Source organism: Crinia signifera, chromosome 7, assembly GCF_055691185.1.
Source record: "Crinia signifera chromosome 7, ASM5569118v1, whole genome shotgun sequence".
In the NCBI taxonomy this organism is placed as follows: Eukaryota; Metazoa; Chordata; class Amphibia; order Anura; family Myobatrachidae; genus Crinia; species Crinia signifera.
This window is the reverse complement of record NC_139223.1, coordinates 185,507,881-185,528,744: the sequence shown is the minus strand read 5'-3', so window position 1 is coordinate 185,528,744 and position 20,864 is coordinate 185,507,881. Positions and strand designations below refer to the sequence as shown.

Here is a 20,864-nt window from a genome sequence, read left to right as displayed (position 1 = left end):
TTCACAGATAGGAGCCGATTTGATGGTAGTTTACCTCTCTCCTAGCTTTGATAAATCCCCCCCCCCCCTCCCCGTCCCCTCTTCATAACTGCAGCATATCCATTCTTTGATCAGTAGGTTCAGCTCAATGTTGACAATAAACACCCCCCACCTGCAGAACTGTAGATGACCCACAGCTGGCGGGAATAAAAAAAAAAAAACACATTCGTCAAGATGGTTCTTTTTAGGTTTATGGTACGGTTCCCTTTGGCGTAGTCCGTATTGTTTATGCCGGCATGTGCGCGCAACGTCCTTCTTATAAAAGATCTAGATTTACATATCGGTGCATGTCTCTTCCATACCAAAGGCCCCTATACTCGTCAAATTTGGCCGGTTTTCACCTGATTCTTACAGATTGGTCTGAGATATCGGGTGAAAAGTGGCCAAATTGTAATTGTTTGACGTCTGATCGGATTCCTGTGCGCATCGGGTCTGAATCGGCGGTCGGACCTGCAGCACATAGTACCAATCAGAATGCGACCCATCAGCGGCACTTTTTCGCACCTGCTATGTATTGCATCTGATACCCTTGAACTCCACTGGCAGCACCCGGAAAGACCTCTTACATGTGATAAATCATATGTGAAAAAGTGCAAAATCGGACGTGAGGACTCCCGGGGAGCGTAAGGGAAATCAGGTCTGACTTTCCCTTCAGACAAGTTGGACTAGCAATTGGGGGCCTCAAAACAGAAATGCAAGAAGAAAAACAAAACACGTGGCATGCTTTTTGGGACCATGAGCACGTATGTGCAGGTGAGTTGCGGTCATATGCACTTTGGTCACATGTCCACTTACAACTAAAGATGTGTAACTGAGCTGTTCAATGTAGACCTCGTGAAGGCAAAGTGAGGGGGCACGGACAGGACTGCAGGACGTCGGCGTAAGCACGTCTGTGTGGAGGTGTATCTCCTGCACCGGCATAGGGTAGATGCTAATGCAGACTGATTACATCCAGCTGCATACCAAGCACATACACAGGGCAGATGTGGATCACTCTACATACAGGCAAACCATTTCCATTCTTTCCACGGACTCTGCAGCAGGCCTAATGTGTACAGCGGTGGTTCTCAAACTACACCTTTTCACAACAGGTCATGTTTTCAGGATTTCTGTCTGCGGAAGCAAGTGTGATAATTATGGAACCAGCAAAAAAAAAAAAAAGATTCATTGATCTGTGATTGGTTGGCGATGGTTGCAGTTGGGAACCCGCAAGAGGACTGGTCATTTACCCCTTTGCCACAAACCCGTAACATTGAAGTTTGAGGTTACACCACATTTGTGGATTACAGTCTCCATTTCTATAGATCATAATCCTACATCTCAGACTAATCACAGCCTTATTTTTAGGCCTACAGTAAATCGGCCTCTATGGAAATTACACTGATGAACAAATCATGCCTTGTTCATCGGGTGCAAGTCTGAACACCAAAGAACGCGCCCATCCTGGTATTAAATCTGCACAGGTATATAAACAATTGCTACAGTACTGTGCTGAGATTCCAAACACTTCCAAGCAGCACAACTGCCCACTCGTATTTACCCTGTGCTGAGTGGCCGTGCAGAATCACATGTAAGGAGCAGGTTAAACCAGCTTTGTCTCCAATCCTAGAACGCGCAGCTGATGAATCACCTTCTCGGAATTAATCAATAAGACCTGGCTACAGCTCCTACTGTACGTGTTAGCCTAGCTAGGAATGCTGCAGATTGTCCTAGAATAATTTGGTTTTACACATTTATTTCCACATGTGACAGCGCTGTCAAAGACCCTGTGCTTAGCAAACATAATCTGAGGGGTATAAAACGCGGGATGCAGAGCCAATATTGCTACACACGTTACTAAACCTCTAACAGGACATTCCTGCTGGAGGGTCTCTCCTCCTCCTCTGGTATAACAAGGCTTGTACAATCACGTCAGGTTATCCCAGGAATGAGTTTACGCAAAGGGCAACTTTTTGGGAGTTTTTCTTTTATTACTGGAGAAAAATAAATAAAACAGAACAGATCAATCCAGCCGACCTGTGGCTCTGCAGCTGTTGTGAAACTACACATCCCAGCATGCCCTGACCACATTTTAGCATTCCCTAATTGAAAAATTCTGGCAGGGCATGATGGGTTTGGTGGTTTTACAACAGGGCATGAGCCGCAGGTTGGCCTGACCTGTAACAGATTTCTTGTTCCAAACAAAAATAATTAGAAAAGGAAGACACGGAATCCATTTCTATGTGAACTCCCCCTCACAAATCGGTTTCTTGCTGGTGCTGTACAAAAAGCAACATTGGAACCCAGGTTTTGGGGCACTACTAACAGAAGACAACAATTTGGTAAAACTTCAATGTGTAACGAAGAATAAGTCTTTACAATGGGATTCTCCAACGTCTTTCCCTTATATTGTACCCTGACATCACTTGCATTTCAGCACACTTGCATTTCAGCAATGTCCCCTATTCTCAGTAAATGGTAAGGCTGCGTTCCTTATAAAGATTGGCTGACTGTGGAACCCATTAAATAGCAGGTGTTGCTTTTTAGAATATACTAGGAATTCACTTACGTTGTTGTTGCGCGTTTCGACTGCTGGAAACTTCCGGACAATAAACTTGACGGCAGATTCTAAGTTTTTGTCGATCAGATAAGAAGGCTTTGCCTTGGGATCCCCACATGCCTGGTTAAAATGAGAAAAAATAAAATTAGAAGCTTTTCCCACCTCTGAAAACCAAATAAGAATTGTCAGGCGCTGTCAAATGAAGAGATTGCTTGAAAGTGGCGTGAGAAATAAATGAAACGGTTTGCCCAATGTCAGAGCTAGAATTGAGAATTAAAAAAAGAAAAAAAAGGGGGGGGGGGTTTCCTAGAAAGAAAAAGAGAAATGTATGGAAAAGGTTTAAAGACATGTAGCACTAAGGGGGTATTCAATCTTTGTCGTGCTCCCGCAGCCATCTCCCGACGGGGGAGATGGCTGCGGGGCTCTATTCAATGCCGTCTTCTTCGACAGCATTGAACAGGGGTTCTGCCGAGAAAAGCCAGAAATAGGCGAGCTCCCGGCCGGAGCTCGTCTATTTCCGTCCTCAACTCGTGGCCACGCCCCTTTCTCAACGCTCGGCAGCCGGGACATTGAATCCCGACCGCCGAGCTCAAGTCGAGCAAAGCAGGGACATTGGCACGGCTGTCGAGCTTGCCCGGCAGCTGTTCCCCTGACATTGAATACCCCCCTAAGTGTTCATTCCTAAAATAAAACCTTTATAAAAAAAAAAAACTAACATGGGCGTGTCATAAAAAATACAATAGAACATTTAAGGATTCCATCTACAGTACACAATACTTTGGACAAAAAACAAAAGTAATATTACACAAAACAACTAAGTTAAACGTATATCTTGCATATGGTGAATGTGGATTAAGGGCCTGATTCTGGTTCACTCGCAAAAGCAAATTTTCTCTCTAATGGACAAAACCATTCTGCACTGCAGGTGGGGCAGATGTAACATGTGCAGAGTGTGTTATATTTGGGAGGGGTTTGTACTTTAAACTGATATCTATATTGCAGTGTAAAAATAAAGCAGCCAGTATTTTCCCTGCACAGAAACACAATAACTCACCAAAATTGCACAGGTTACATCTGCCCCCCTGCAGTGCAGAATGGTTTTGTCAATTAGAGAGAGAATTTGCTTTTGCGAGTGAACCAGAATCAGGCCCCAAGTGTATATTGCATGAATTCATAGACCTAGTGATTAGAGCAGAGGTCTGTGGGATGATGAAGCCTGCAGAAGTAAGTCACCCATAACGACAGGGGTGAGGTTCAGGAGAACTGCTGGGGTCCTGGATACGGGTTGGTTATTACTAGGCACCGTATGCAAATATCCGGCCCCTGTTGTTAAGGGACAGCTTTAGATTCTGTGTTCTTGATAAGGAAAGACGTTGCTGGCTTATAAAGGTCACCTCTGGTGATAATGAACTGTGTGCGTCCTTGATGTATTTACGGTTATGGAGTGGGAGCCAATGAAGGTGGTGTGGATCTCAAAAGGTTGACATGGACAAAAGGTCTACAGGAAAAAGGTGGACACATGAAAATGTCGACATGAGTTTCTGTACAATTTTTGTCAATGTTGACACGTGTCAACATCCCCCAATTAGTGTAGCGTGTACGCTCGCCATGCTTCAGGCATGGTGTCTCGCTACGCTTGGCAGACTTTACGATTTCTAATTGTAGTCCGCATGGAACTTAAAGCATGAAAAAGGCCAATTGAAAAAAACAAAACATTAAAAAAAATTGCATGTCGACCTTTGACATGTGTCGTCCATTCACATGTGGATCTTTTGTGTGCGTCAACCTACTTGACTGTACAGCTATCATGGGGATACCCAATGAAGGGTCATTAAGTATAAGTGTGCCACTTTCCATGCCATACTTCGGGCGCGGTGCCTTGTTATGCTCGCCACACTATTATATTCTCACTCTTCTATGCCCACTTAGATAGCAAAGAATGAAAAATCACCTTTAAAAAAAAAAAAACTCATGTCAAGCTAATGGATGTTGAACCTATTTCTTGTGTTGGACAAATGATTTTAGTGACCGTATCCGCTATGAACATGGGTAAAATAATATTAATAAGTTATTTTGCGATGCATTTTTAACCAGCCTTCCATTTACTCTACAAGCACAGAACTTTTCTTATATCAGCTGTACTGGTAGCGTCAGAAATAGGTTACCTAGAAATTTTAAACTTAGGTAAATGGGACTTTTCGTGGGATTACGGACTTCTATATAGCGGATTTGTATGATCGGGCACTTCAAATGCAACTACATATAGTAGGGAAGGGAGTAAGACCCCAAACGGTTTTCAAACCGATGCAGTAAAAGTCTGCGGAAGAAAGGCTAGATGCAGATTCGATTCAACTTTCTAAAATGTTTTTCGACAATCCACACCCATTCCGACTGTCTCAGCGTTTCTGACACTATGCAGACCGGCTGAATGGTCATCGGTAGGAATGGACATTTGAATAGCTCTGTTGGGCGCCCTCTAGTGGCTGTTGGCGGAAAAAAGATTTGAATACAGCCTTAGGTTTGCATAATTAAGATCAACAACTTCAAGTAAAAGAAAGGAACAACTCTCTCCAGGCTTATCCCCTTCTTCAATTCTAGGCTTCCCACTATTGGGACCCTGTACACAGATAGGATCCCTGATGAATTTAATACTCATGTCAACCTATTCCTTGTGTCCACCTCTTGACCATATGATGTCTGAAAACAGATAGAACTGGGAATAGTCATGCAATACTGATCCTGCATGCTGGTCTGTGGTGCACAGGGTGTGATCAGTGAGCCAGCTAGATCTACTGCTATCTGGTCATGCTGTAGACTAGATATGGTGCAGTCTGGCTTAAAACATAAAAAGAGGGGAGGGATGGGGCAAAGGGAAGGTGAAAATCAATGCAAACCTTCCAAACTTGTCCTTGCTGCGAAAGCATTTAAACAAAGAGAGAAAGAAAGAATTACATACAGACATTTTATGGCAAGCGAAACATTCACATTTGGAACAATCAAACAGATACAAAGTCACTTAAAAGGTGCGGTAACCTTATCTTCTTAATGCTGTGTACACACAGGGGCGATAGGGGCTGAAATCGCTGGGAATATGGTCGCTGAGCGACCATATTGCCAGTGATTGGAGTGTGCACCAGCGATAAATCGCGGGGTGCGCGCTCCCGTTTTCAGCCCCTGAATGGTCGCTGGTCAGCGACATCCCCTGCCTCTTCACCCAGCAGTGTTTAGATTTTCATCTGCGACCATCTATGGTCACAGATGAAAACGGGGCACGGGGCAATATGATTGCTGAGCAATATATTGCCAGCGATCATATTGCCCCGTGTGTACGCACCTTAACAGCCCGGAGAGGCGAGATCCATGTGGACCTTTATCAAAACTGATTCATGAGAAAGCAGTGTTGTTGCCAATAGCAACCACTTTTTTTTTTTTTAAACAGATTAGAAAAGTTATGCAAACATATTCGGTAGATATGACTAAGAGGTGCTGTATTTTTATGGGAACACTGGTGCCTTTGTGCTGGCATTTGGGTAGAGAGCAGTTTTTGCTTACTTTGGTGTGCAACAATCTATGTGGTCACTATAGAGACCACCGATTCTTCCTCCTTACAAGTTTTTCTTTTTTTTTAAATGCCCCAATTACATTACGCAATGCCTCTGCAGAGGTTATAAGCAAACGTGGTAGTGTCTGCCACCTCCCTGTTATCAGACTACACCTTTGACTGCCATGTGCCAAAAGTGAGCCCACTGGCCCTTATTCTGGTTCACTTGCAAAGGCAAATTCCTTCTCAAATGGACAAAACCATGTGCACTGCAGATGTAACATGTGCAGAGAGATTTAGATTGGAGTTAAGTTTTTTTGTTTCTGTGCAGGGAAAATATTGGCTGCTTTATTTTAACACTGCAATACAGATGTCACTGAAGTAAAACCCCACCCAAATCAAACTAACTCTCTCTGCACAAGTAACATCTGCCCCACCTGCAGTGCACATGGTTTTGTCCATTTGAGAAGGACTTTGCCTTTGCTAGTGAACCAGAATAAGGGCCACAGTCTCAGTTATCACACTGGATAGTGATTAATCATACATTGATACAGTGAATCATACATGGATACAGTGAATTATCATACATGGATACAGGCGGGCTTCTGGCAAGAGACAAAAATAACGACACTAGTCAATTTTGAGCATTGCCAGCCAACATCTTAAACATGGCACACACACAAAAACATCTAATTACAAAAGAAAAACAGATCTAAAACAGTGTTGTTAATGTTAATAAAACCACATTCTCTGATACAATTGTAGCTGAAACAAATGGAGTAGCACAGTAACATTTGTCATTACACCCAAATACACAATAATACACATATGTGTAATTCAAGAAGGGCTGTTACTTTCGATATCATTTTGATCAATATACTTATACAATACCCTGAACACTGATAACACCTACACATGTAGCGATGTATGTAGATGAGCGTTCTGAGCGATGCTAGATCGGTCAGCACACAGCGATGTGTCAGCGGTGTGTGCTGAGCGATCTGTCAGGGCCAGAGTTCTCCAGTGAGAATGCCTGCCCCGACCGATTAATATCCAGCGATCACTATGAGCGATCCAGTTAAATTAAAGTACATTTTCAGAAAATGCTTGTATATCGCTACTCGGGTTTAAAATACCCTCTATCCTTGTTAGTGTAATTATATATATATATATATATATATATATATATATATATATATATATATATATATATATATATATATATATATATATATATATATATATATATATATATATATATATAATGCCTTATGGTCTGCGATGTGATGGGCGCCGTGCTAGGAAACAATATATATATATATATATATATATATATATAAATAAATAAATAAATAAATAAATAAATAATATATTTTTTTTTTATGGTCTGCATTGAATGTTCTGATGTTAATGTTCTTATTTTAAAGTGTCCCACCACTGGATCGGCTACTAGCGCTAGGGCTGTGGAGTCTGACTAGATGTTGGACCTGAAAGGGTTAGTCACTGTAAATGATTACACTCATACGGAGATCACAATAACCCAAATACAGGAATTCTATTACTCCTTGGAAAACCATGGTAGTCTTCCAGGTCAGTCTCCCATTGTTCTACACAACAGATCATCTACAAGCAGCATTGGCTGCACAACGCCATTGGGGGTAACAATGTAACAGAGGTAACAATGTAACAGAGATGGACCATCTCTGAGTGCCCCAAGGCTGGCCCAAATTGCTCAACATGTTTTTACTACTGGTGGAGGCTGGAGCTTCATTCATCAGTGTAGAGCAGGGGTCCTCAAACTATTTTGCTCTGGGACCCCATCAGACAATAAAAATAATTACGGGACCCCAAAAAGTTACTGCAGAAGATCACATAACATATGTAGTCATCAGAGAGCACCTGCATGGCACCATTGTGGAGGCATAACATGATGGGAAGAGTCTAAAATAAACAATTTAACAGATTTTTGAATAGTTGCAACCCCATACTGAGAAGGTTGGGACCCACTTGGGGGTCAGGACCCACAGTTTGAGAACCGCTGGTGTAGAGGAACGGAATCTTCCATATAGATGGAAGAGCCATTGATTGAGCTTTTGCAGTCAGGAAGTGGCTTCCTGGTGTTGGGTGGTAATGACTGCTGTGGCTTCAGGCTGCACCAGGCCACACAAAAGGGGATAACCAAATGGTCTGGTCGCCCATAACTGTAATGCACCAGGCCCTTATCATGGAAGAAGCTGCGTAGCGATGCTAATCCCACGCATTAGGGCACGAGAAAGGGTCTGTCACGAGACTTAAAGGGCCAATTCCACGGTTTGTGCAAAACAATTGAATAGCTCCTGGGCTCTTGACAGAAGCTATAATACACACAAAGAATTGAATCGCCTTATAAATGCCAGTTATCTCTGGATACAAAATCGGTACTTGTGTAGTTTCATGGCGGCAGGCTACGCAACGTTTTCAGCGTAGACTAAGCTACATTGTCACCGTACTGTCCCCGCAAGCTGCAGCTCTGTCCCCGGCAAGCCTAGTGAGCACCTCTCACAAAGCGCCGTTAACCGCCAGATCCCCTGCGCTGGCGGACGCCGGCGGAGAGGGGATCATTGGGGCGCCGGCGGAGAGGAGCTCCATCTGTCTGAGATGCTTGTGCGTCTCAGTAATTATTGCGGCAGGGTATGGCAACCCTGCCTGTGTCCACTTCAGGGAGATGGACAGGGTTAGGTAGCACGTGCGTCTCCTCCACAAAGGGGGGGGGGGGTGCGACATCAAGTGCGTCTCATGCACAATAAAGGAGGCATTTGCCAGTGCTCCATGTTACATACTGGCAAATGCCTCCATTTCAAACCCCCACTATCCATGCCAGCCCGAAGCATGGCAAGCCCCGTGAGGGGACACGGTACGCGTCCTCCTGATTTGTTCATACCCCCACTATCCACGTCGGCGTGGAGTTAATTTTATAAAGTGAGGCGAGAGCAGCGAGCCACTGAACCTGAAGCGTGGCGAGCCCCGCAGATTACTTGACGTGTATTCCGTTGTGCTTGCCATGCTTCAGGCTCTTTATAAAATCAACTCCACACCGACGTGGATAGTGGGAGTATGAACAAGTCGGGAGAACGCGTACCGTGTCCCCTCGCCACGCTTCAGGCTGGCGTGGATAGTGGGGGTGTTTCAGGAACACATTCACACCTGCCATGTCAGGCAGGTTAAAATGGTCAATGGTTCACACACAGTGTAATAAGCACTGACTGACTACGCTAACTACGTAAGCTCCAGCAAGCTGCAAATGGTCGGGAACACAACACTGTTACTGACAGGGACACCGGACTGACTATGCCAACTATGTAAGCCCCCGTTAGCCGCGAACATGCAGGAACACTACGCTGATACTGACAGGAAGGTTGACTACGCTGGCCACAGGAACACTACGCTGACTACATAACTGCCACCGTGAAACTACACAAGTACCACAAAAACTCCTTAAAAAAAAAATAATAATAATTCTATTGCGCAGAATAAAACCACAATGCTGCTAATGTATCCACATAAACATCACACACATGAACAGAATATACATTTTGATAAAGCCGAATAGCCAACATTAAACAAAGATTTTGTTCCGTAGATTACAATTCTGCATCAAAATAGAGGTGCCGATACGTGGTCTCAGATTACACTGCATGGAAATCTATTTCTTCATTGGGAACGCAGACATAAAATGCCAAATGATTGTATTGTACAGTATGTGTGTAGACAAAGGCCGTCTCTCCAACTAGGAAGCTTTCAGATAATCCTATGTGGGACTATAGTTATTAGCAGTAACCAGCCCCCCAGCCACTTCCTACGGTAGAGGAAACTGCTCTAGATTAACAAGTCACTCAGTGTATATACACAGGGCCATGGTTTGTATAGTGGGGGCTGGACAAGTGACCTTTTCCTGACTGGTGAGATCGCTGGATTGCTACACCAAACTGAACTCCAGCTGTACCGATGACAGCATTTCCTATGCTGCGTTTCATGTTTTTCAGTGTGTAAATCATGGATATTTTATGTTACACCCATTAATGCAGTAGAACAACTTCTCCCAGAGAGACACTCCCTTTCCCAAGTTATACATTCACCCACAGTGCACAGTTACTACAGGTTCAGAGACAGATGTGAGCATTATTTATGAAGGGAAATAAACAACTCACTATGGGCCAGATGCACTAAAGGCCCCCTTAAACACTATGCGATTTTCGGCCGATTTCATCCGATTTCGGCCCTTTGGGCCGATAAATCGGGTGAAATTGGACCAAAATCGCATGTTTGACATCTGATCTGATGCGCGGTCCCGCGCACATCGGATCGGATCACGGCGTCGGACCTGCAGAACATAAGATATATCGGAATCTGAGCCATCATGGTTGCTTTTTAGCACCCACGATGTTCAGATCCGATATATCTTTATATACAGCCCCCCCTGTCTTACTAGCAGCGCCCCCCCCCCACATTGACGGCTCCCGGCGGAGGTAGTGCAGGCAGGGACCGCAGGCGTCGCAGAGCAGAGACCGTCGGCGCGGTGGGAGAATAGCAAGAAATCCTATTCAAAAGACCGGGCGGCCGCTGATTCTTTTGAATAAGATTTCTTTCTATTCTCCCGCCGCGCCGACAGTCTCTGCTCTGCGACGCATGCGGTCCTCGCCTGCACTACCTCCGCAGGGAGCCGTCAATGCGCGGGGGAGGGGGGGCGCTGCTAGTAAGACAGGGGGCGCTGCGGGGGACACAGAGTTGGCAGTACAAGAGCCGGGCAGGAAAAGCTGTCAGCGCTGGGAAAAAAAAGTCACTACAATGAATCGGCAGCCTGTGATTGGCTGAGCGCTCTCTCAGCCAGTCAGCAATTGGCTGAGAGAGCGCTCAGCCAATCACAGGCTCCCCATTCATTGTATGGGCTTTTTTTTCCAGCACTGACAGCTCCCGCCTCCCCCTGCCCGGCTCTGTCACAGTCCCCCGCAGCGTCCCCTGCACGCTGCCTTAGCAGCGCCCCCCACCAGCAGCCCTGTTCTGCAGCCCCCCCCCCCCGCTCCCCGGGTTTACATGTGATAAATCGAGACTATTTATCACATGTAAAAAATGCCACATCAAGTGCCAATCTTATCAAGCTCCCCCGGGGAGCTGCCAGGGAAGCTCAGGGGGAAGTCGGGGGCGACTTGTCCTCAGGACAAGTCGCCCTAGTGTATGGGGGCCTTTACACTTGTTCAACTTATGCTGCTTTTCAGACCGCAAAACTGGCTTTGACCCTGGAAACGTTTCCAAAAACGGGTCTGCCAGGTAAAACCCCTTTCACACCGCATCTCTTAAACGGTATATTACCGTTTAAGTGCGTATTTTTTTACACTGGCAGACCCGTTTTTGGAAACTTTCCAAAAACAGGGTCAAAGCCAGTCTTCAGCGCGCGCCTCCCCCGGGGGTTAACACCCCCAAATCCCCCCCACCCCAGGGCTAACAAAACCCCCCCCCCCCTGTGCAGCCGGTACCTCCGTTGCGTGATCCGGCACTGCAGTTGGTTGGGGAAGCACTTATGAAAAAAAGCGTCTTTCAGAAAATGGCTGCCCCATAGGAAAACCAGTTTTAAAAAACTTCTTCTTCTTATAAGAAAAGTGACTTTCGGAAAATGGCTGCCCCCCTACGAAAGACAGTTTTTTTAAAACAGGTTTTCCTATAGGGCAGCCATTTTCTGAAAGACGCTTTTTTTTCATAAGTGCTTCCCCGACCATACTTCACTGCCGGGATCCACAACGAAGGTACTGGCTGCACGGCGGGTGTCGACACACACGCCGCGTGGGGGGGGGGGTGTTGACACATGCGCGGGGGGGGGCACGACACGCGCGGGGGGGGCGGCTCCAGTGCTGCGAATATTTAATGAGTGCTCATTAAATATTCGCTGCTCTGAATTTAGGACCCAGCTCATTGGCTGGGTCCTAAATACCGTTTCAGACCCGATTTTGATGCAAAAATACCGGGTCTGAAACGAGTAGGGCCCTCCATTTTAACCGTTTTACAAAATCGGCTTTTGTAAAACGGTTAAGGGGTCCTGCACCTTTCAGACCGCACAGATTACAGTTTTAAAACGGTAAAAAAACGGCAATATACCGTTTACAAAGTGCGGTCTGAAAGGGGCATAATTGTTCAACAAATTGAACCTGATTGACTCTAGATTTATCCTATGTGCAGTAGGTTCAATCTCTTCCAATCTCTTGGTTATACCCAATGGCAAGGGATTGTGGATTGTGTCCTACACATCAGGCACATAAGATTTTGTCAGACAGGCACATCAGATCTTGTAAGATAAATTGACTCAAATTGGATCAAATCTCACAAAATCTCACAAGTGTAAGGGGCCCTTAAGCTTCAAAAGTGATAAAATGGAGAGTGATAAACAACCAGCCAATCAGCTCCTACCTGCCATGTCACAGACTGTATTTGAAAAATGTCAGGCGGGAGTTGATTGGTTGGTTGTTTATCACTCTCCATTTTATCACTTTTGAAGCTTAGAGAATCTGGCCCTAAGACTTTATGAAGGAGAATAAAAAGATTTGTGCTGTTCTCCTGAGGTGTCGAACAGAAGTTAGCAAAAAGTCTGTGTATTTGGGCAACCAAAAGGTAGTTTGGTTGTTCTAAACCGTACTTTAGACCGGTTTTGTTACTTTACATGTCTAAAATCTGTGCTTTTTGTCACGTGTGATAAGTAAATGGCATCTAAAAACAACTGAATTGTTGGGTGTCCATTATTGAAAGGGACTGCCACAGGGGTTCTCAAACTCGGTCCTCAGTTCACGGGTTCCAGGTCACCCTACAGGTGCATTCATTGCTCATTGACACATTTTAAAAAGATCCCACAGGTGGAGTTAATTATTTCACTTGTGATTCTGTGAGGAGACTGCAAAACATGCAGCGTGTGGTCTTGAGGACCGAGTTGGAGAACCTATGGTCTACCGGGTTGTATAACCCAGAAATCCAACCCTTGTAGCTACCAGTGTCAAACCTGGCACCAACCATAGTAGCCTGCAGTGTGATCGGTGTGACACGTGTCACGCAAAAAGCATATGGACAGCCAGATCGTTGGCACTTATCTGAAAGCGATGGCAGCAGGAAGGCTCGGTTCCAAGCCAGCAGGGCAAACCTCACTCGTATATGCAGAACAAATAGCATACTTGCAAACCAACCTTAATGGGTCAATTGAATGAAAAGTGGCGGGGATAAAAATAGACATTGCAACAGAATGAAAATGCAGCCAAAAGTGCAGCAACCGGCCCCCCCTCGCAGAATGACATTGTGGATTATTATATGCAGCCCTATGGGGCCTTTAACCCCTTCCCGACATTTGACGTACATTTACGTCATGGTCAGGATGTACTTCCCGACACATGACGTAAATGTACGTCATGACTTTAAACTGTCACCGCGTCTATAGACGCAGTGACAGAGGGACGATGTCTGCTGTCCCTGACAGCAGACATCTTCCCTCATTGCCCAGGGGGGGCAGCGATGCCCCCCGCCATCGGCGATCGCTGCGATTGGCTGTTCAAACGTGAACAGCCGAAAGCAGCGTTTACTGTGTTATGTGTCAAAATTTTGACTCTGCTGCTCCCCTAGTGTCCAAAAAAATTAAAGGAGGTTGAAATAATGATGTAATAATAAAGTTTAGATATGGTCTATGTTAGTTATTAACTATTTTGAGTGGTATGATTATTTGTCTCACAAGCAGAAAATTTAACATTTTGCAAATTGCAAAATGTTCAATTTTTTTACGACATTTTGGTATTTTTCACAAAAAAAAAAAAAAACTGTATCGACCAAAATTTACCACTAATTTAAAGTACAATGTGTCACGAGAAAACAATCTCAAAATCACTGGGATAAGTAAAAGCAAAAAAAAGTTATCCCCACATAAAGTGATACATGTCAGATTTGAAAAAAAGGCCTCTGTCAGGAAGGCAAAAACAGGCTGCGTCGGTAAGGGGTTAAACAAAGTCACAAGTCCAAAAGGCACTGCAAGTGCAGTCACAAGTCAGTCATGTCTGACCTCTTTGTACACCTGTTTATTTTGCAGTTTTACGTTGAAACATGCGCTTTTGAAAGTTTCTATTTAAAAAAAATAAAACATTTATACGAAGGGTTTTTTTTTTGTTTTTTTGTTTTTTATTACACAAAATCTTCTATATTACCGTATTTTATGGTGAGAATTTCGGCCAACTGTACAGGTCTTAACAACAGATGTTTATACCATATACAGGTTGAGTATCCCGTATCCAAAATGCTCGGGACCAGGAGAATTTTGGATAACGGATTATTCCGTATTTCGGAATATTTTAATATTTCAATTATGTATTTTGAAGTATCTTGCATGTATGCTGTATAAACACATAAAATACACACAAATATATTTTATTACAACATAAAATACACACAAATATATTTTATTTGTTCAAAAAACAAGGTTTCAAAACATTAAACAAAATTTGTGTACTATCTCAGATATTGAATTTGAATGCCAAGCAATCATTTTCTTGCACATATATAGTGCCAGTTACATTTCATGTCACCAGTAGTGCTGTTACAAATGTCCCCAGTGAGTTTTTAGCAAAAAAAATATTATTTTTTTCACTTTCTGGAATGTATGGTTTTCGGAATAATTCGGATAACGGATACTCGGATACGGGATACTCAACCTGTAGTATACCATATAGTTAAAGGCAATTTTAACTATATTTAGGTAGAAGCACATTCTGGGGCAAAATGCTCTTTGTGACATTTTATAACCCAACTGATTCTGGTGGAATCAATAGAATCGCCTCCTAAATGATGCTTTTTAGGCCACAGCCAGACAGTGATGCGTAATACGAAGCGCGCTGTTGGGCCTACCTTATACATACACCATAACATAACATATAACAGGTCAGCAGGTCGGTTTATCTGTAGTGACTGAGTCCTTGAGAGCTTTCTTACTGCTCTAATTTATCCACAACTCAAAGTGCGTGAAAACCTGCTGGCTATAACAAATCTTTGGTAATGTCTGCCCAGAAGGTGAATTCCCCCATGACACCGTCTACATGCTCTGATGAATTGGAAACTAAAGAACTGGGGATCTAAAGTGTAGTCTTCACTATAGTCAACTATTAACTTGGAGGCAGTATTTATTAATTGTACACCTCCGCTCTTACACTTCTCATTAAGGGCCAGATTCTCTAAGCTTCAAAAGTGATAAAATGGAGAGTGGTAAACAGCCAGCCAATCAGCTCCTGTCTGACATGTCACAGGCTGTGTTTGAGAAATGTCAGGTAGGAGCTGATTAGAGCGGATTAGAGAGTAATAAACAGCCAGCCAATCAGCTCCTACCTGACATTTCTTAAACACAGCCTGTAACATGGCGGGTAGGAGCTGATTGGCTGGGTGTTTATCACTCTCTATTTTATCAATTTTGAAGCTTAAAGAATCTGGCCCTAAGCCGATTACAAATTTTTACCACATATAATGATCACTGGAGGACGCACTGTATTCCTATTCGGGGTGTGGGTCATTGGATCGATCCAATTTAGGTTGATATGCATTGGGTCGACACCTGAAATTGGTCGAAATGGGTAAGGTAGACAGGGACAGAAGGTCGACAGTGGGAAGGCCGACAGTCAGTAAAAAGGTCGACATGAGTTTTTTTTTAAAAATTGTCCCGAATGTCGACAGTGTACCGGAACACTTTTATTCTCCCATCACGCTGTAGTGGATGGGGGGGAATGAAATACCGCCTGTCGGCACACGTTGACTCAAAAAAAAAAAAAAAGTGAAAAAAAAAAATCTTTTGGACTGTCGATGTTCCCATTGTCGTCCTAATGCTTGTGTTGACCTTCCAAGCCTGTCGATCTATCTCAATTGTCAAACTAAGCCATGTCGACCGTCGACCCAATACATGTGGACCTTAATAGGGTCTAATGACCGATCCCCCTGTTCTGACGCTGCTGGAGCCTACAACCTATAGGGAGGGACATATTTATATCAAACCCTGTCCCTGGCTACTCCTAATGGATTACCCAAGCACCACCGGTCCAAATTCCACTGTGAATAGCGAAACACAATGGAGACTGTCCTATTGGCACAAGGAGATAGCAAGGTATGTGGGGGGGGGGGGGGGGGGGGACGACAATATTAGCACCAAGCATAGCAAACGCTTATACTAAAGGCAAAAACAAAGCAAAGCATACATGTATGCAAACATACATACACACACACACACACACACACACACACATCTTCTGTTCACAAACTGGCACTTATTTAGGGATTCTGCCAGCCCAGGGTGACACGTTCCATTTGCTGGTCTTTGTGCGAGATTGAGGAATAATGGAGCCTCCGGAAAGCCGCTATTTTGTTTTCCCCTAAGTGCCCCAGTTGCAGAACACTGAAGTAATCAGGAGAACGAGCCGGAATATTCAGCCGCCTGCCAACATGCACATGATGCCAAGGAAACTAGTCTTGATGAATGTCAGACTTGCTACATTTCCCTCCTACACACTGCACAGAGGGTTCACAGCGATTTTTAATTGGTATAGAGGGAACAGCAAGCTGGTACTCAGCCCTATGCGACAAATGCAGGGGAGAGAGAGAGAGAGAGAAATTCACCAGCGGAAGGAAAAAAACATTCAGGCACAAATCTTACTTCATTCAACACAACAGCACAGTGGTCAGCACCGCTTCCTCTCAATGCTGGCAGTTACGTTCCTGTGCAACAGAGTTGTGTGGGCGTTGGGGGACTTGGCAAGCTCCAGGGATGGGTGTGAATGAGAACATACGGCCTGCACAGCGTTGGGCTATGTGATCCATGCTATATAAAAGCTTACCAAGAATAGGGCAAAGATTCTGATTTAGGGTCGCGCATTCAGGGGCTGATTCACACCTGATTTTTCAGGTCCGAATTCCGACAGCGAGCAGCAATTGCATGATTTTTTGTCTGTGCAGGCGCATGGGAGCAAATGTGTAAGGGGGGGTGCGTTCGTGCACCGTTATCCTGCACGCTAGGATCCAAATATCACAGCCCCTTTTACACCAAAATGCCGGGACGGACCCGGATGTTTGGACCCAGGATGAAGCCGGGTGCGACCCAACATTTTGTCCCTTTTACATCGGTGCCCCCCTCCTGGTGCAGGCGGTTCCTGAGCCGCCACCGCTTGGAGATGACACCATCTCCAAGCGTCGATCACCGCCGCCGGGTCCCGGACCAAACCCAGCACTAAGGTAATCTGCTGGGCTGCCCCAGCCCCCGTGCACCCCCCCAAGCCGTCGTCCGAGAGGTGAATGGATGCCGCACACAGGCATCCATTCACCTCCTCCGCTGCCACTGCTGCTGTCTGCAGAGTATAGCAGACAGCAGCGCAGGCTGTCTGTGCCCCACCCGTCCAACCTGCGGACGCTGCGGTCCGCAGGTTGCACGTACCCCATTGGTGTAAATGGGAGCCGGCGTACCCATTTACACCGCCCTTTACCCAGGTCCTGGCCGTGTTCTACCCAGGTCAGGGGGTCCCATTTACACCGCCGATGATCTGGGTCTGACCCGCCGCTGACCAGGATTTTTCGGCGGTTTAAAAGGGGTATAAGTTATCCAGTTGCTGCTTATTTTGAATTAGGGTAAAAAAAAAAAAAAAATTCCAATAAACTTAAAAAAAAAAAAAAAAGGTAGTTTCCACTGTGAGCACAAAGGAAGGACGAGGCAACATGTCAAAAAGCCCCACACTCAGCTATTCCAGTCCCTCTCTTCCAGACTACTCATTACAGGCACATACACAATGCCACCATAATGCAGGACTGTCCTCATCCATGTCGGAGGACTAGGAAAGCCTGGCGTAGACTATTTATTTATGAGCAGTTATTTATATAGCGCACACATATTCTGCAGCGCTTTACAGAGAATAGTTGAACATTCACATCAGTCCCTGCCCCAGTGGAGCTTGCAATCTATATTCCCTACCATGTATACACACAGACATTCTAGGGTTAATTTTGTTAGGAGCCAGTTAACCTACCAGTATGTTTTTGGATTGTGGGAGGAAACCAGAGCACTGGGAGGAAACCCACGCAAGCACGGGGAGAATATACAAACTCCGCACAGTTAGGGCCATGGTGGGAATAGAACCCTTGACCTCAGTGCTGTGAGCCAATAATGCTATAAGATCACTTATAAGGATAAGTACGTCCCTTCACAGTAACTTAATTCTTTATGGTTTGTGTTACTTTTCTGTGTTCTTCAACATGTTTCTTAAGGGGCATACACACGGAGTGATTTTATGCTCTTTTCTAAGCAATCTGACTAGATTGCTTAGAAAATAAGAACAGATCTCTGTGTGTATACCCCAAGCAATTACGATGCGCCATCCCGCACGTCGCTATTGCCTGCTAACGAAGTCAGTGCATGCAGTCAAAATCTAGTCAGATTGCTTAGCAAGTGACTGCAAATCTCTCGGTGTGTACAGAATGAGCGATAAATGAACGAAAACCACTACCGGCCTCGTTTTGCTTACGTAAAATTGCTTTGCACAAATCTCTGCGTGTGTATGGGGTCTTCATGGGAGATCTGGACACCAGAAATCGCCTGCCCTATTTAGCTTAGCACACATCTCTACGTGTGCATGTCCCTTTAGTTTTGCACAATCATTGAGGGACATGCGATCATACATTTGAGCATGATTTGTCACTTCAGATATGCTCCTAAAATCTTCATTGACTAGAAGTGATCTCAGCGTTCCTGGCAATATGTACAAGCAGCGTGACAGCAGCGGAGGACATGTGGAAGCAGTCCAGGGGAAACTAGGTCTGGTCAGTCATTGAAGAACACACCTAAAATGCTATTCCTGTGCTCAGGGGTGTAACTACGACCTTGTGGGCCCCATAGCAAAATCATGAAGGGGCTCCCCTCCTCGATTGTCACTGCAATGGCCCTTAAGGGGAGGGGGAATGTTGACGTGCAAAACGTATCAGTGCGCCACGCTTAGGACACTATTCCATTCTACCTTCACGCCCTAGAGAATGGTAGGGTACCGCGTGGTTTTTTAAGTGAAAACCTCCTTTTGACCTTGTGACTGTCGACCTTCCCATTGTCGACCTAATGCTTGTGTCGACATTAGGCCTGTCAACAATAACAGTGTTTTTTTTTTGCCAACTGAGCCAGGGTGCGCTTGGCTGGCATTGATGGGAGTGGTGCAAAACTCCACCAATGACACGGAGGCACCGATTCACAAACTGGGGAAAATACATGAACTCTTTGGCTAAACAGCTTTGTGTTAAAACCTAGTAATAATGCTGAGAGGACCAGAACACGGAAACGCCATTAAGGATCATCACGTGCGGACGCTGGCAGTGGAAAGCAGAGTTCTGCGCTTCTGTATAAACATAACAAATAAATAACAGAAGAGGAACATTGCTGAAATGTGAGGACCATGTGCAATATATTGCCAATGCAATAACAGCACTGAAAATAAATGTAAAAAATAAATAAAAAAAATTAGAAAAATAAATAAATACTTTGTCGCCGCAGGAAATAAAAATAAATCTGCAGTTAAGAGAAAAGTTCTGTACAAAACAAAAATCAAATAAAATGATATGTTTAGTCGACCCAACAAAGGTAGACCTACATTGGGTTCACCACTGAAGGTCGACACAACACCTTCAAAAGGTCGACATGGCTTTAGGCCGACAGGGCATAAGGTCGACACTGGTTTTTCACATATTTTTTTTATCCCAAATGTTGACATGGACACTGAAAATGTGCACCGCATCCCCTCGCATGGCTCGCCATGCTTTGGGCTCGGCACACTCTTATATCCTCCCTCCACGCCATAGTGGATGATAGGGCATGAAATCGGCACATCGGCTCAAAAAAAGTGTGTGTGTGGGGGGGGACAAAACCGTGTCGACCTTTTGACTGTCAACCGAATGTATGTTGACCTTATAACCCTGTCGACCTATAGCCATGTCAACCTAAGGCCTTTCGACCGTCAGTGGTCAACCCAATGTAAGTCGACCTAGTGACCATTTACTCCAGTATACCTTTAAAACAACACACAACCAAAAAGCTTCAAACCAAGGTTTCTTTTTTTATCGATAATAAAAAATAAAAAATAAAAAACGTCCGCCCAAAGTGCCAATTGTAATACAAATCTGTTTGATGTTGGAAAATTCTGATTAACTGATCAGATTGAAACGCACGCTGTGAGCTGATGCACAAATCAAATACAGTTTTATAATTGATGGAACAAGCGAGTGCCTGCTCCAGCCCTAGCAGCGCGGTTCCACAGTTACGTCTGAAATGAATTCCTAAAATGCGAGTGACCACAGTGGTTTGTTTTGTTCGGCAGTTGTTTGCAGTAAACCCTATAACTGCAATGCAGCGCTTTCATTGTATCTAGCAGAACACGGGGATAGTGTCACTGTATTCATACCGAAAGCAAAACCCCCGGTCCGAGTATCAGCTCTGCAACTTGTCAACGGTATCACATGCCATTCGCCGGAGCGCTTACCATCAAGCCTGTGACACTTACATAGGAGTTGGGGGGGAGTTATGAGAATTTTAGGATTTCACCGCAGATGTAGAAACTCTTTAAGCAGCAGCACAATCTGTTGATGTTCCGTCCACTTTCTGCACATCATTAAAGGGTGTGGATCTTTAGGTAGATCAAACTAAGGTTGACACATTAAAAATGTCAACATGGCTTATGGTCGGCATGGCCA

General features: G+C 44.6%; 1 protein-coding gene across 4 annotated transcripts in view; it reads right to left on the bottom strand.

Annotated features, from left to right (window-relative positions):
- Nucleotides 1–20,864, bottom strand: part of NCKAP1 (NCK associated protein 1) — a 96,529-nt gene that overhangs the window by 58,480 nt on the left and 17,185 nt on the right. For 2 of the 4 annotated variants that reach the window (XM_083154679.1, XM_083154680.1), the window contains exons 2-3: nucleotides 5,473–5,490; nucleotides 2,588–2,698 (exon numbers count right to left, since the gene is read on the bottom strand). In XM_083154679.1, the coding sequence (XP_083010805.1) occupies nucleotides 2,588–2,698; nucleotides 5,473–5,490 (129 nt within the window). The remainder of the gene's footprint in view (nucleotides 1–2,587; nucleotides 2,699–5,472; nucleotides 5,491–20,864) is intronic. The other 2 variants (XM_083154681.1, XM_083154682.1) reach the window with 1 other exon arrangement.